The sequence below is a fragment of the Branchiostoma belcheri genome, unplaced genomic scaffold, assembly GCF_001625305.1.
Source record: "Branchiostoma belcheri isolate BF01 breed outbred unplaced genomic scaffold, Haploidv18h27 scaffold130, whole genome shotgun sequence".
NCBI classification, from domain to species: Eukaryota; Metazoa; Chordata; class Leptocardii; order Amphioxiformes; family Branchiostomatidae; genus Branchiostoma; species Branchiostoma belcheri.
In genome coordinates, this window is record NW_017802714.1 from 514615 (window position 1) to 527573 (window position 12959).

General features: G+C 41.5%; 2 protein-coding genes across 2 annotated transcripts; one reads left to right on the top strand and one right to left on the bottom strand.

The window, feature by feature from the left end:
* Nucleotides 1-1873: 1873 nt before the first annotated feature.
* On the bottom strand, nucleotides 1874-7008 carry LOC109464021 (zinc finger protein 436-like). Its single transcript, XM_019760941.1, has 4 exons — nucleotides 6887-7008; nucleotides 5614-5818; nucleotides 4316-4547; nucleotides 1874-3278 (listed from the first exon to the last, which is right to left on the bottom strand). The coding sequence occupies exons 2-4, from the start codon at nucleotides 5815-5817 to the stop codon at nucleotides 1960-1962; spliced, it is 1755 nt and encodes a 584-aa protein (XP_019616500.1). The 5' UTR covers nucleotide 5818; nucleotides 6887-7008; the 3' UTR covers nucleotides 1874-1959.
* Nucleotides 7009-7298: 290 nt separating this feature from the next.
* On the top strand, nucleotides 7299-12294 carry LOC109464025. The gene is made up of 5 exons (XM_019760945.1): nucleotides 7299-7375; nucleotides 8029-8178; nucleotides 9125-9773; nucleotides 10743-10858; nucleotides 12193-12294. The coding sequence occupies exons 1-5, from the start codon at nucleotides 7322-7324 to the stop codon at nucleotides 12223-12225; spliced, it is 1002 nt and encodes a 333-aa protein (XP_019616504.1). The 5' UTR covers nucleotides 7299-7321; the 3' UTR covers nucleotides 12226-12294.
* The last annotated feature ends 665 nt before the right edge of the window (nucleotides 12295-12959 follow it).

A 12959-nucleotide genomic window follows, 5' to 3' on the forward strand; every position in this document is an offset into this window, starting at 1 on the left:
ACTAATACTTAGTTTCATCCCGCATAACAATTGTTCCTTGATCAGAATAATTACCTGAGAACTGTTGAACCATGGTTGAACAGAAATGGACTGAGGATTTTATAACTCCATTGCTTGAAAGCAGGTTCAAGTTGCATTATATGCATGTATTAGGCTTCTTGCTCATATTATATAGTACTAGAATTTTGTCCGGCAAAACTGTCTGTAACAATTTTCCCAATGTTTCAACTGAACTGAACTGAACTTCAATGACATTCAGGATGCTCATGAGAAAAAATTGTTTCATTTTCTACCCCTAGCTGGTACATAACGTGTTTGTAAGCTCTTCTTTCTTTTTTGTGGTCTACATGTAGTTGAAAGAGCATGCGAAGCTGAGTGATTGAGTGAGTGAATGAGGTTGAAAGCGGCAAAAATGTACAACACTGTTAACAGATGGGTGTGGATTATGCTCTCCTTCCTTATTTTCTGCTCTGAGAATGAAGTTTTACACATCACTTGGATCAGACCGCGGGCTGAGATGTAGTCCGTGAGGTCTGAATCCTTACCCCACCAGGCTGAAATTGGCACAGACAGTCTGCAAACATCAATCAATTCACGCCTTCCATGCCATTGTTTTGGGCTTTTTGCACCTCTTTGACCAGAAATTCCAGACCGCGGGCTGAAGTTAGGCTGACGGTCTGAATGGTTTTTGAGTAAATCAGCCCGCGGGCTGGGATTCTACACCTGTAGTCTAGTGCCTTTAGACCGAAGGTCCTGTAATTAAAACTTGCGGGCTAGTTGTTAGGCCTGACGGGCTGTTAGGAAAGACCACCGGTCTGCTTGTATTTATTATTAATGATATCTTAAGTTATGAACACTGCAGAACAATAATTTTCATATCACTGTGCTCATTACACCAAGAGCTACACACTGATGTGAAACTTGAATGTTGAAAATCAATTTTTACTTGAGTTTCCAAATGCCTTGTGACTTTCCAAAATTGATGCGACCAGTGTTATGTAATGTATGTAACCTATGGCAGAAGGAACATCAACAGATTCTAATTATGCAAATGATGACCTAATTTGCATAATTATTGCGAAAATTCTATGATTTCTTAATGGTGAATGATGGGAATGTGTATATGTGATGTTCCCACTGAACAAAAAGCATTTGTACAATGATTAAGTCAAAGTTTAAAATGTAGAAACCTTGTTTTTTCCGCCCGCTTTTTTTTTCCCGCTCGCTCGCATTAGATTTGGAGTCTGTGGAGGATGTCATACATAAAATTTACTTGCTGTGACCTTAGGCAATTATACTGGAAAAGATCCTGATAGGAAACAGAAACTTTAATCAGAGTTTTCTCTGCTGGTACAGTACAGCATTAAGACATATTTAGCTTTTATGGCAAGCACAGATTGTTTATTAAATATCAGTAACTGTGTTTAACTTTCCAGGTTTATTGGTGGATGCTAAATTACATACATGTATAAAGCAATAACCTCATTCTCTTATACTCTGGTAGAATCACTGATTACAATCACATAACAGATGGGAATCTCTACCCGGAGATTATTAAAACACACACAAACATTCTAAAACATTTAGAATTTGGAGAGTGACAACAATGTACATCATATATGTTAAGAAATGTATCAAACATCATGTCCAGAGGTGCCAATTAATATATAGTGCAATTTTATGGATAACAGTGCAATTTTACGGAATACAGTGCAATTTTACGGAATACAGTGCAATTTTACGGAATACAGTGCAATTTTATGGAATACAGTGCAATCGTATTAGTATACAGTGCACTGTATTCCGTAATATTGCACTGTATTCCATAAATTTGCACTGTATTCCGTAAAATTGCACTAGTATTCGGTAAAACTGCACTGTATACTCTTGCACCCCTGATGTCAGTATATTTTGTATGTCTGTTACACACACACATGTACATGTACATGAAACAAGCTTCTACTGAGGGTAGTCATGATCAATGCTACACAGTTGCAGTAGTGCTTGGGTTGCATTTTGAGGGTTGGCTTGCAGATCTACAATCTGTACTGTTTGAGTGGTAGAGCTGGGCTGGATGTCTTGTATCTGTGACGCGTGTGAGACTGGAGATATCTCCGGAGAAATGTCCGTAACTCTGATGGGAATGGTCTCCCCACTCTGGGACACCAGTGCCTGGATGTGGCTTGCAGCTGAAACACCCTGTGGCAGCTGCAGCTGCACCTGAACAGGCTGATCAGCACCTGCTGCACCTGCGTCTTGTTGCTTTGCAGAACGCCCCCTCCCCTGCTTCTCTTTACTGTGTAATGTTTTGTGCCTCTGCAGGTTAGCTTTCAGGGCAAATCTAGAATGACACGTGTCACACTGAAACGGGCGCTCGCCTGTGTGGGTTCTCTGGTGCCGCGTGAAGTGAAACTTGTTGTCAAACTGTGCTGAGCAGAATGAGCAGGAGAAGCGAGCCTGCCCCATGTGTTTTAACTTCTGATGTGACACCAGGTGGCTCTTCTGGGTGTACGCAGCGTTGCAGATCTCACAGGTGAAAGGTTTCTCCCCCTTGTGCGTGTGCTGTCTGCGGTGTTGGATCAGCGTAGACAACTTTCCAAACCGGGTCTCGCACACCTCACACTTGAATGGTTTCTCCCCGGTGTGTATCCTGCGATGAGTTAACATGTTACCCTTTTCTGAAAACCTCTTTTGACAGAGGTCGCAGGCAAACGGCTTCTCGCCTGTGTGGCTGCGACAGTGGCGAATCAGCGTCGTCTTCTGGGCAAAACTCTTGGAACAGTCCTTACAGGTGAAGGGTTTCTCACCAGTGTGTCTCCGCTTGTGTTGAATGAGAGAGCTGCGTGACAGGAAGGGTCTATCACACTCCACACACAGAAACTTGTCCTCCTCCGTGTGTTCTTTCATATGTTCTTCTAGGCTCTTCTCATCGCTGAAGTCAGCGCTACATTTTCTACAGGTGAGGTTAGTGCCGTGTGTCCTCCTGTGGCTCAGGTAAGGGCCTTTCTTGGAGAAGGTCTCATCACAGATGTCACACGTGAACAGCTTCTCCACCGCATGTCTCCTTCTGTGGGCCAGGATCTTGGACCTGCGGGTGAACTGAGCCTGGCAGATGTCGCAGGTGTACGGTCCGTCCCCCTGCAGAACAAGCTTGCTCAGGTCCACATCATCATCATCATCATCAGACAACATGGCCGTCTGTTTAGGACGTCCCTTTGAGCCCTTCGGCCTGCCTCTACCCCGCTTGACTGGCTGTGGTTGGGTGGGAGGGGCAGATCCTACAGACAACAAAGTTACAACATCTCAACACTGTAATTAAAGCTAACACATGAAACAGAACACTCTATCCAGCTTGACTGGCTGTGGCTGGGTGGGAGGGGCGGATCCTACAGACAACAAAGTTACAACATCTCAACACTGTAATAAAGCTAACACATGGAAACAGAACACTCTATCCAGCTTGACTGGCTGTGGTTGGGTGGGAGGGGCGGATCCTACAGACAACAAAGTTACAACATCTCAACACTGTAATAAAGCTAACACATGAAACAGAACACTCTATCCAGCTTGACTGGCTGTGGCTGGGTGGGAGGGGCAGATCCTACAGACAACAAAGTTAGTACATCTGAACAATGGGATAGGAATGGTATGTACAGTGTACATACAGCTAACACAATTTGGAAACAGAATACATGAGTACTGCACATCTAAAACACATCTGAAAACTGGGACAAGAACGGTTTGGACTTAAAGCTAACACATGAAAACAGAATAATGCAGATATAAAACACTTCTGAACACTGGGACAAGAATGGTTTGCACTTAAAGCTGTGTGGAAACAGAATACTGCAGACCTACAACACATCTGAACACTGGGACAGTAATGGTTTGTACTTGGGCATAGGAAAAAAATGTTGTGATCCCTGTTTCAGTCCTGAAAAAAAATAGGGTCAGTAGGTAGGGATTATCTTTTCTTTCAGACTTTAGCAATCTCTTAAGTGATCAAACTTATACAAATTACAGTAATAACATTAACAAAGTAAGATTTGCATGGTGACACTTTCATTTCTCATATCAATATTGGAAAACCAATTGTACAACATTTCATCACTCAGGTGTCAGATCATGAAGCTAGAGAAGGGCGATCATCTCTCTAAAAAAAAAAGCTAGGGTCAGCAGTTTATTCTAGGGTCGGTTGGGAAACAGGAAACAAGACTGTTTTTTCCTACTAGAATCCTAGGCCTTAAACTAAAGAAAACACATGGAAACAGAATACTGCAGATCTTAAACATGATTCTAATCCAGCAGTGCCTACCTCCTGGTTCTGTGGTTTCTTTCTGACCAGCAGTGTTTGGTTGGTTGTCCACAGGCTGTTCCTCTGGTCCACTCAGGTAGGTGGAACAGTCAGACAGCACATTGACAATCTCCAGAAACCCTGCTGCTACCAAGATGTCCTGGGCTGTCTCCTTGGTCAGCACCAGCTTGGCTGTGTACATGTAGTCCAGAAGAGCACTGAAGCCTTTCTCTGTCACAGGGTCCAGTTGGACCTGCTCAGGTAAGAGAAAAAAAGGATTTGTAATATTATCTAACTATGTTTGTTAATTCACTTCAGTTGAAATCTTTAATTTAAAAACAACAAAATTAGATCAGGAAACAATCCCTGCCAACCAGCCCTATATAGTAATTTCTTAAAGACAGAGACCAGGAACACAACACAGGGCTTGAAATACTGGGTGCATGTGGACCCTATTTGGAGCTCACAGTGCACCTAATCTTTTTCTTTGGGTGCTGTGCACCAGTGCACCTACATATTTTCTTTGGTTTTTGTATGTAAAGATGTTCAATGTATTAGAACACAGCGTATTCTTAACTTCCAAGTGCCAGAAAAATAATAAGTAGTACATTCCTTCAGAAATGAAACACATTAGTTTTTGCTGACATTTTACTTATTTCATTTTATATGGTGCACCCAGAATATTTTTGTGGACCCAACTATTTACATGTAGGTTGGGTGCACCAGTGCACCTATTCCCATAAATGAATTTCGAGCCCTGCAACACTAATTTTCCTAAGACTAGGAATAGGATGAAGGTGACAGTGGTCATTGAAAATATGTTCTTAATGTACCTTTCTGTTGGATTGTTGGAATAAAGTTTAGCATTCAGGCCAGGGTTGGACAAGTTTTCAAAAATCCACTTGCCCTATCCGGCAAGCACATGGTGACGGTCATTTCTACTTGGCCAAACCAACTTTTCGATCACTTGCCCTATGCAAAATGTAAATGACATGTTTCTATGCATTTTTACCGCAAGGAAATTTTTTCAGTAAAAAGTTGACCAGTATTTCCCATTAACTAAGGAGGTTTGAGACTTGCAAATGATTCTTTGACAAAAAGTCATACTTTGACTGACATCAATAAGATATCATGGGAATACATTATGGGAAAATGATGAGTGATTTTGCTTGCTCGAACAGTGCTTTTACTTGCCGTGGGCAATGGGACTTGTCCAACCCTAAGTTGCATCGTAACTCCATATACGATTGTGTAGGACCTCTGCTACAGTACAATGTATATACAACACTAAAGCAAGTAGCATAAAGTATGAAACAAACCTCTGTGGCATCATAAGCAGCGAACACAGACTTGAAGTACCCTGAGTGTGCAGACAGCACACACTTGTGAGCTCTCCACTCCTGTCCTGCTGTCTTGAGTGTGATGTCACACAGCAGGTCATCCCTGCGCTGCTGGTCCAGCTGCTGCAGTAGACTGTCAGGCAGACTCAGGTACTTGTAGATGTGAGCTGTACTGGTCGTCATTCTGGAGAGGACAGTATGAGATCTGAGTTGGGCTCGAATCACTTATAAAATACCGGCACTTAGTACTGTAACGATGCACCCTACCAAATGGCCTCATGCACACAAAGTGACCAAAGGTGACGTCTATAGCTAGAGGGTACAAAATTGTAATGTAATAAATACTGTAATGTAATAAATACTGGCTAATTATTTGAACAGCTGATCCCATTCCAAAACTTTGAACAAAGTCAGTTGTGTTTTGTGTTTTCAATCCGTTCAGACGTGAGTCCTTGTGTCTGCTTCCATTTCCTCTAACACTAGTAGTGGTACCTGTACTACATGTACCTGTACTAGTGTTACACTTAGGTACACAGCCCTAAGATTTGAGACATCAACCTTCGGCAGGAGACACAAAGACTCTGTTTACAATTAAAAATAACCCGTTCAATCTCGACAAATCACTTCAATGATCTTAACATCCTACATGTAAGTCATTGCAAAACCAAGCTATGTACGTGAGGCATCTTTTTCTTTTACAATAGCTGGAACCAGCCTACGACACGAGGCATGCAATAGTTTTTTGTCAGCAACATCGCAAATTATTTGCCTCACAAACAGGGGGCCCAAAATCTAATCATTTCTAGGTCTCATGAAGTCCTACCCACCTACCAAGTTTCATTCCAATCCATCCACTGCTTCTCGAGTTATCTTGCTAAACCACACACATACACACACACAAACACACCCACACACACACACACACACACAGACAAACGCTACTAAAAACATAACGGGGTTAACCTTCTTGGCGAAGGTAATAACAGGAGGGATAGGGTCATATTTTACAATGCATTGACCAGAAAATTAACTTTGAAAATCCAGCTTTACTGCCCTAAAAAGTCGTTTTGGGTACATTATTTGTCAGGAATTGTTTCTTGAGTTAAAATTTTGTCTTTTGACTTGAAGTATTTCATATTAGTGTTCAAAAGGCTGATAATGTATGATATCTGTAGTAACGCCCCCCTCCCCACGCCAAGTAAACAAACCGACTACTTCGAATAAATTCCGACGACCAAGAAGACCTTCTTACCTCTATTGACGTGCAGGCCCTCTCTCTGTATATATATGGAAACTGTGTGATTTAACCCTTGTCTCCATGCAATGTTCCAGCCGTTTTAGGCTAAAAATTGTGCACCTGAAAATGAAAAATTATGACTGTACTCCATTCGCGGAACGATCCCAAAAGATATCAACAGCCGTGTTACTGTAACATTCATCCGCGGCGTAAAATAGTTCTTGACGGCAAATTTACCTTGAAGATGCCTGTAAAAATCACTAAAAAAACTTTTATATTCAAATCTTGGGCATGATTTGTTGCAGCATATTAAATCTACTGTCACAGAGGACGTTTGGTTACCCTACGTTCCCGGCCGATAGATTTATTTCCAGCTGCAGTTTTCTTGAGCTCCGCATGGGGGCGCAAAAAAAAGAACCGTCTGGGATCTGGGATTGGTGACTTTCCAAGATGGCGCCGAAAAACGAATGTTGTGATGAACACCAGAAGATCTGTAAACTTCAGGTACAGATTTGAGTTGTTAGCAAGTACTGGTGACCCCCATTACTTCTCTAATATATTAAGTAACGTGAAATTACACTGTAGTCTTGTAATTGTGCAGCTAAATGGTGAATATAGTTTCAAATCCATTTAGAATCATAGATAAGGAGCTTCCGTGATGGAAGCTCCTTGGATTGATAGATTATATTATAATTTCTAGTGTCATATTCCTAGCATCATATACGTAGTCTAGGGGTTGTTGTGGGGTCTACGTGTACAGTCAACTTCCAGGTCTACATGTACAGCTGTCATGTCTACATCGGTACATGTACTAGTATAGCTGTCATGCAGGTCTACTGTCAGGTCTACATGTACAGCTGACTGTCAGGTCTACATGTACAGCTGACTGTCAGGTCTACACGTACAGCTGACTGTCAGGTCTACATGTACAGCTGACTGTCAGGTCTACATGTACAGCTGACTGTCAGGTCTACATGTACAGCTGACTGTCAGGTCTACACGTACAGCTGACTGTCAGGTCTACATGTACAGCTATATGTCAGGTCTACATGTACAGCTGACTGTCAGGTCTACACGTACAGCTGACTGTCAGGTCTACATGTACAGCTGACTGTCAGGAATGCTGTCTTACTAAGTACATATTGCTGTTGTTCCAGGCTTGTGTGCGGGGCATGTTAGTGAGAAGAAAGCTGAGGCAGCTGAGACAGCAGTATGAAGCCCTGGTGCAGGAGCTGGCAGACCCAGCCTGCCATGTTGACATTACATGGACATCCACACTGCCATGTGTGCCTACTGTCATACCCAAGGTAAAAGTACTAGGCCCCAGCAATCATAGAAAGTTAGACAGTCATGTATTTGTCATACAAATTTTGTTCACGTTATACTAGAGATCACTTCTATACAAGGTACTTCAGGGTTGGACAAGTTTTCAAAAATTCTCTTGCCCTATTGGGCAAGTACATGGTCATTTCCACTTGCCCGAACCAACTTTTCACTTGCCCAAAATATACATAACATTTTTATGCATTTTTACTACCAGCATCTTATTTTAGAGTTTATAATGCTGCATACTTTATTTATCAAAATAATGTGTTATGAGACTTGCAATGGATTTTCGGACAAAAGGACATTAATATGATATCAATTTGGCAAAATGATGAGTAATTTTGCACCAAACACCATAGCAGCTATACTTGGCATCCAAAAAATTTACTTGCCCAATCGGGCAAGTACAGGGGGATTTTTACTTGCCCGAACAGTACTTTTACTTGCCCTGGGCAAGTGGGCAATGGGACTTGTCCAACCCTGTTACTTAATACTAGTACATTCACGGTTTTGTGGTCACTTCTGTACCATAAACGTGGTGGCAGGTGCGGAAGAATGAAAGAACACAAATAATTTGTGTTCTTTCATTCTTCCGCACCTGCCACCACTGCAAACGTTTATTTAGTTCCTTGAACATGTCATCAGACCAGGAAATTTCGCTACTGCGAATATGATCAGTGATTAACAGTAACCTGAGTGTCAATAAATTATCAACAACAAGCTGTCAATGATAAGAATTATTACGATTCTGAATATTTTGTGCTCATTACAGTAATACCATGATTGAATAAAAAAAATCATATTGTGATATTTTGACAAATTTTGCTAACATTGCAAAATTTGTCATACATGTAACCAGTTGGAACATTTTGCCAAAGAAATCTTTCAACATAATTCTAACAACTTATTTTCTTATTATATTCATAGGACAAATCATCAAGATCTAGAATGGAAGTGAAGCAAACTACAGACAAACAGGTTGGGAAAACCTCAGATCAGGAGAACAAACAGTTGTTAAAGAAAGATGCCAGCACAGAAACAGTTTTTCCTCAGAACACAGGAGAAGACTGTAGTGAGAGAGCTAAAACTGATGAAACAGAGAACACAGAAGGAGAAATTGTGAGGAGGACAACTAGTGACAAAGATGATGGTGAAACATTGGATGGACTTCAAACTTGCAGCAGTAACCAAGAACTGGGCCAGCTTGGTCTAAAGAATGGAAGCAAACCACCACAAAGTGAGAACCAAGACAACCAAACAGGAATAAACAGTTCAGGCACAGATGCTGGTATAGATGCTGTGAGATTGAATGAAGTACAAGACAAGGGGAGTCAGAGAGGCCATTTTGACACAGAGGGAAGATACGGATTGACAAGTGAACAGTGTACCCCTAGCCAGAGGATGCAGGAAAGCACAGAAAATGAGAACCCCTGGTCCAGAAATGCTGCATGTGAGTCAGTAGACCTTCTCCCCACTACTGACACCAGCTCCAAGTCTGGTCCTACAGACCCTGATACAGGACAGGCATCACTAGCAGACCAGACGTCTATTTGGGAACTGGAAGACTCTTTTCCAGGTAATTCTATCATACCCGGCCTCGATAACGTTCGATAACGGGTTCCGGACTTTACAGTACGGCCCAGGCTTTCATGGCTTCCATTATTATGATAGTATGATTCGAGTGCGTTTCGCCCTAACCGCGTGCACCGCTTTTGAAAATTCGAATACAGAAGTCGGACGTTGTAACTGATGTTGTTGCATTTTAGGGTTTAGTGGCACCAACTTTTGGAACATCTTGCATTGAAAGGCTTGTTTTCTTGGGTGGGTATGACATAAATAAAATTCAATACGGTGTGGAACACCCCCGTGTTACCCTGAAACCCTGGGTGGCACTGTCTGAGTGCAGAGGTAGTCTACTTTGGAAGTGCTCCTGGAGGAAGTCACATTGTTTATGGGAGGAGGTTTTCTGATTGCAAGCTCATCTCTGATGAATACATGATCAGAAAACTTAGCCAATCAGAAAATAGTGCAAATTAGAAGAAAGTGCAAATCAGCCCACCTCTCCCTCCAAAAATGCGACTACTCCAGGAATTCTTGTACAATGTAGTTAGGAGTCTTGACTTGAGTGTTGATGTGGGATTCAGACAAATTGCCATTTGCTAGGAAGTAGGAATGTGTAGCTGCATTAATTTTATCATAGGCATCATGCAGCTGTGTTTTGAGTTGACTGTCTTTAAGGTGACAGTACAAGGCAACCACTTGTCTATGTTCCCCTGGGTGATCGCCTTGAGTAGGTTTGACTATAGTTACTAGTATTTGGATGTTTGTTGAACATCAACAGAATATAAAATTTAGGAGTGCTTTATAATGTATAACATTACTAGTAATATACAGCAGGATGCCATTGGCTCACGCTGATCATGGAATAACCCATTAAAAAGTCAGTGCTATCACAGAAATTTTTTTTTGTCTCAGATACACACAGTTGATACAATTGTGGAAAATAGTACAATGATATGATTGCTTTGTTTGTTGATATTTGTAGGTGTTCCTGAGATGCCTGTATCTTACCTGACAGATCCCACAGAGCTGGGGAAGATGAGAAGTCACATCAGTATGGAACTACTCTGGGTTCAACAGGCCATCACCAGTAGGAAAAATGTAAGAAAAGTTTCTGATTCTAGTTAGCATAATAACAACAAGCATCTAACTTTCACGGTTGAGACTGGAACAAACTTAGATACTAGAGTGGTCGACATTTGCTCGAGAGCAAATACACCATATTTCAGTCCATTCATATCTGATCCATATATCAACTGTTTCCATGTAGTGCTCTTCAGTATTGTTTTAATGCCCCTGAGTAGTGCCCACTTAGCCTGGGTACCATCCCCAGTAGTATATTCGCAAACTCTATAACTGGGTCTGGACTTGAACACATATGTAGCGTCTGGAGTCTAAATATTCGTTCAGATTTTGAACGAGCGCGCTGATTGGTCCTACTCGTCTAAGCCCTTTTTGGGGTGTGTACATATTAGGTAAGGGCCGTTCGGACACGTTAGCGTCCGTTGGAACGTCCGAACGGCTACGTTAAGATAGATCCTTGTTCTTATCTAATTTTCATCAACATGTCCGACGGCGAACTGAACGCTTAAGCGCACATGATATAGCCGTAGTCAGTCTTTCGGCGATCGATCATCAACAGGGCTAACGCACAAGCCGCTCAGCTCTTGGAGGTTGATGTTGACCTCGCAATCACGTCAGTTTTGGACAATTTAGAGGGAATATCGTCGCTCAAAATTGAGCAAAAAGATGCATTGAACAATTTCAAAATAGAACGCACCGAGAAAAGGTACACTCGCGCGAAGATCTGTGTTTACAAAACAACAAACATCACTTGAATAAATACAGGCGCGCCATTGGCTGTTGCCTCTGAGGCTCAGCCAATCAAATGAAGCCCCGCTGCTCAGGCTAGCTCATTACGTGACGTCATGACCAATCGTTTTATATGTGTTCAAGTCCAGACCCAGTTATAGAGTTTGCGAATATACTACTGGGGATGGTACCCAGGCTAGTGCCCACTACCCCATACAGTGCTTCTTAGTTACAGTTGTTCTTGCAGTGCTTCTTAGCAACAATTACTAGTACTCTTCTCGAAATCCCCATACAGTGCTTTTTTTTTCATTCAAAATATTTTTGAAACCCCAGACAGTGCTTTTCAGTAACAAGTCTTCCATTGTCTTCTCAACAACCCATGTTGTGCTGGAGTATGAAGTCTGTCCTGCCAAAGACACCCCAGAATGTTTAGAGGACTCACAAAATTCCCCTCAAGAAAGTCTTTTAAATGTTTTAAACCCACATACATGTATATATGTACATGTATTTTGCACAGACACCATTGTGTTTGTTCACCCAGAAGTGTTGCTTTACATAGATGTGTTAAGACGAGCCCTGATCTCCATTTTTGTGATGTTTTGTGTGTTTGTATTCCTTTGCAGTACCTGAGGATGAAACACAACTTGGAGCACTGAGATGTGATGATGTTTCAGTACTGAAGTATGACTTAGTGAAGATAACAACTTCATCATCTTCTTGTCGTGAGAGTTTCACGGATGTTCATGGCTCTTTACATACATGTACAAGTAGATTGCATACTAGTACATGCTAACAACTTACAAATGTAGGAATGCCTGTTATAGGTTGCCCCAGGCCTTCAAATGGCTATGTATAGCCTGTCAACCAAAAGTGGACACCTCAAATTTGGGCTACATTAATTGTTTGTTCTATTTTCTATCAATGGTAAACCTAGTAGTGAGTTTGCCTTTGCCAAAGTGAGGTGAGGGGAGACTATGTGATGGGTCTATATCATAATGATCCAGTGAATGGCACTCTGAATCTACTTGTATAAAAAGTTACAATATGTCATTGTGGTGTAATCCATATACTCAAAATTTCAAATTCAATGGGAGGGCATAATGATCACTATCAACAGTGGAGACTGAAAAAAGACCTTTAATTCAAATCTACACCATTCCAGTCAGGGAACCCAAGTACTGTGCACAGTGCACACAATGACATTATTAGAAGTGTTACTGTACAGCCACTCACTGCTATAACTTATAAAATAAGGTGTAATTTTAATTTTTTGTAATCTGCTGATGAGACAACTGTACAAAACATGCACTCTGTTTAACAACTGTGGAGCATTTAATACTACCACTGTGACAATAAATGTTAAAATTCTTTCAAATGGCAGGAGTGTTTT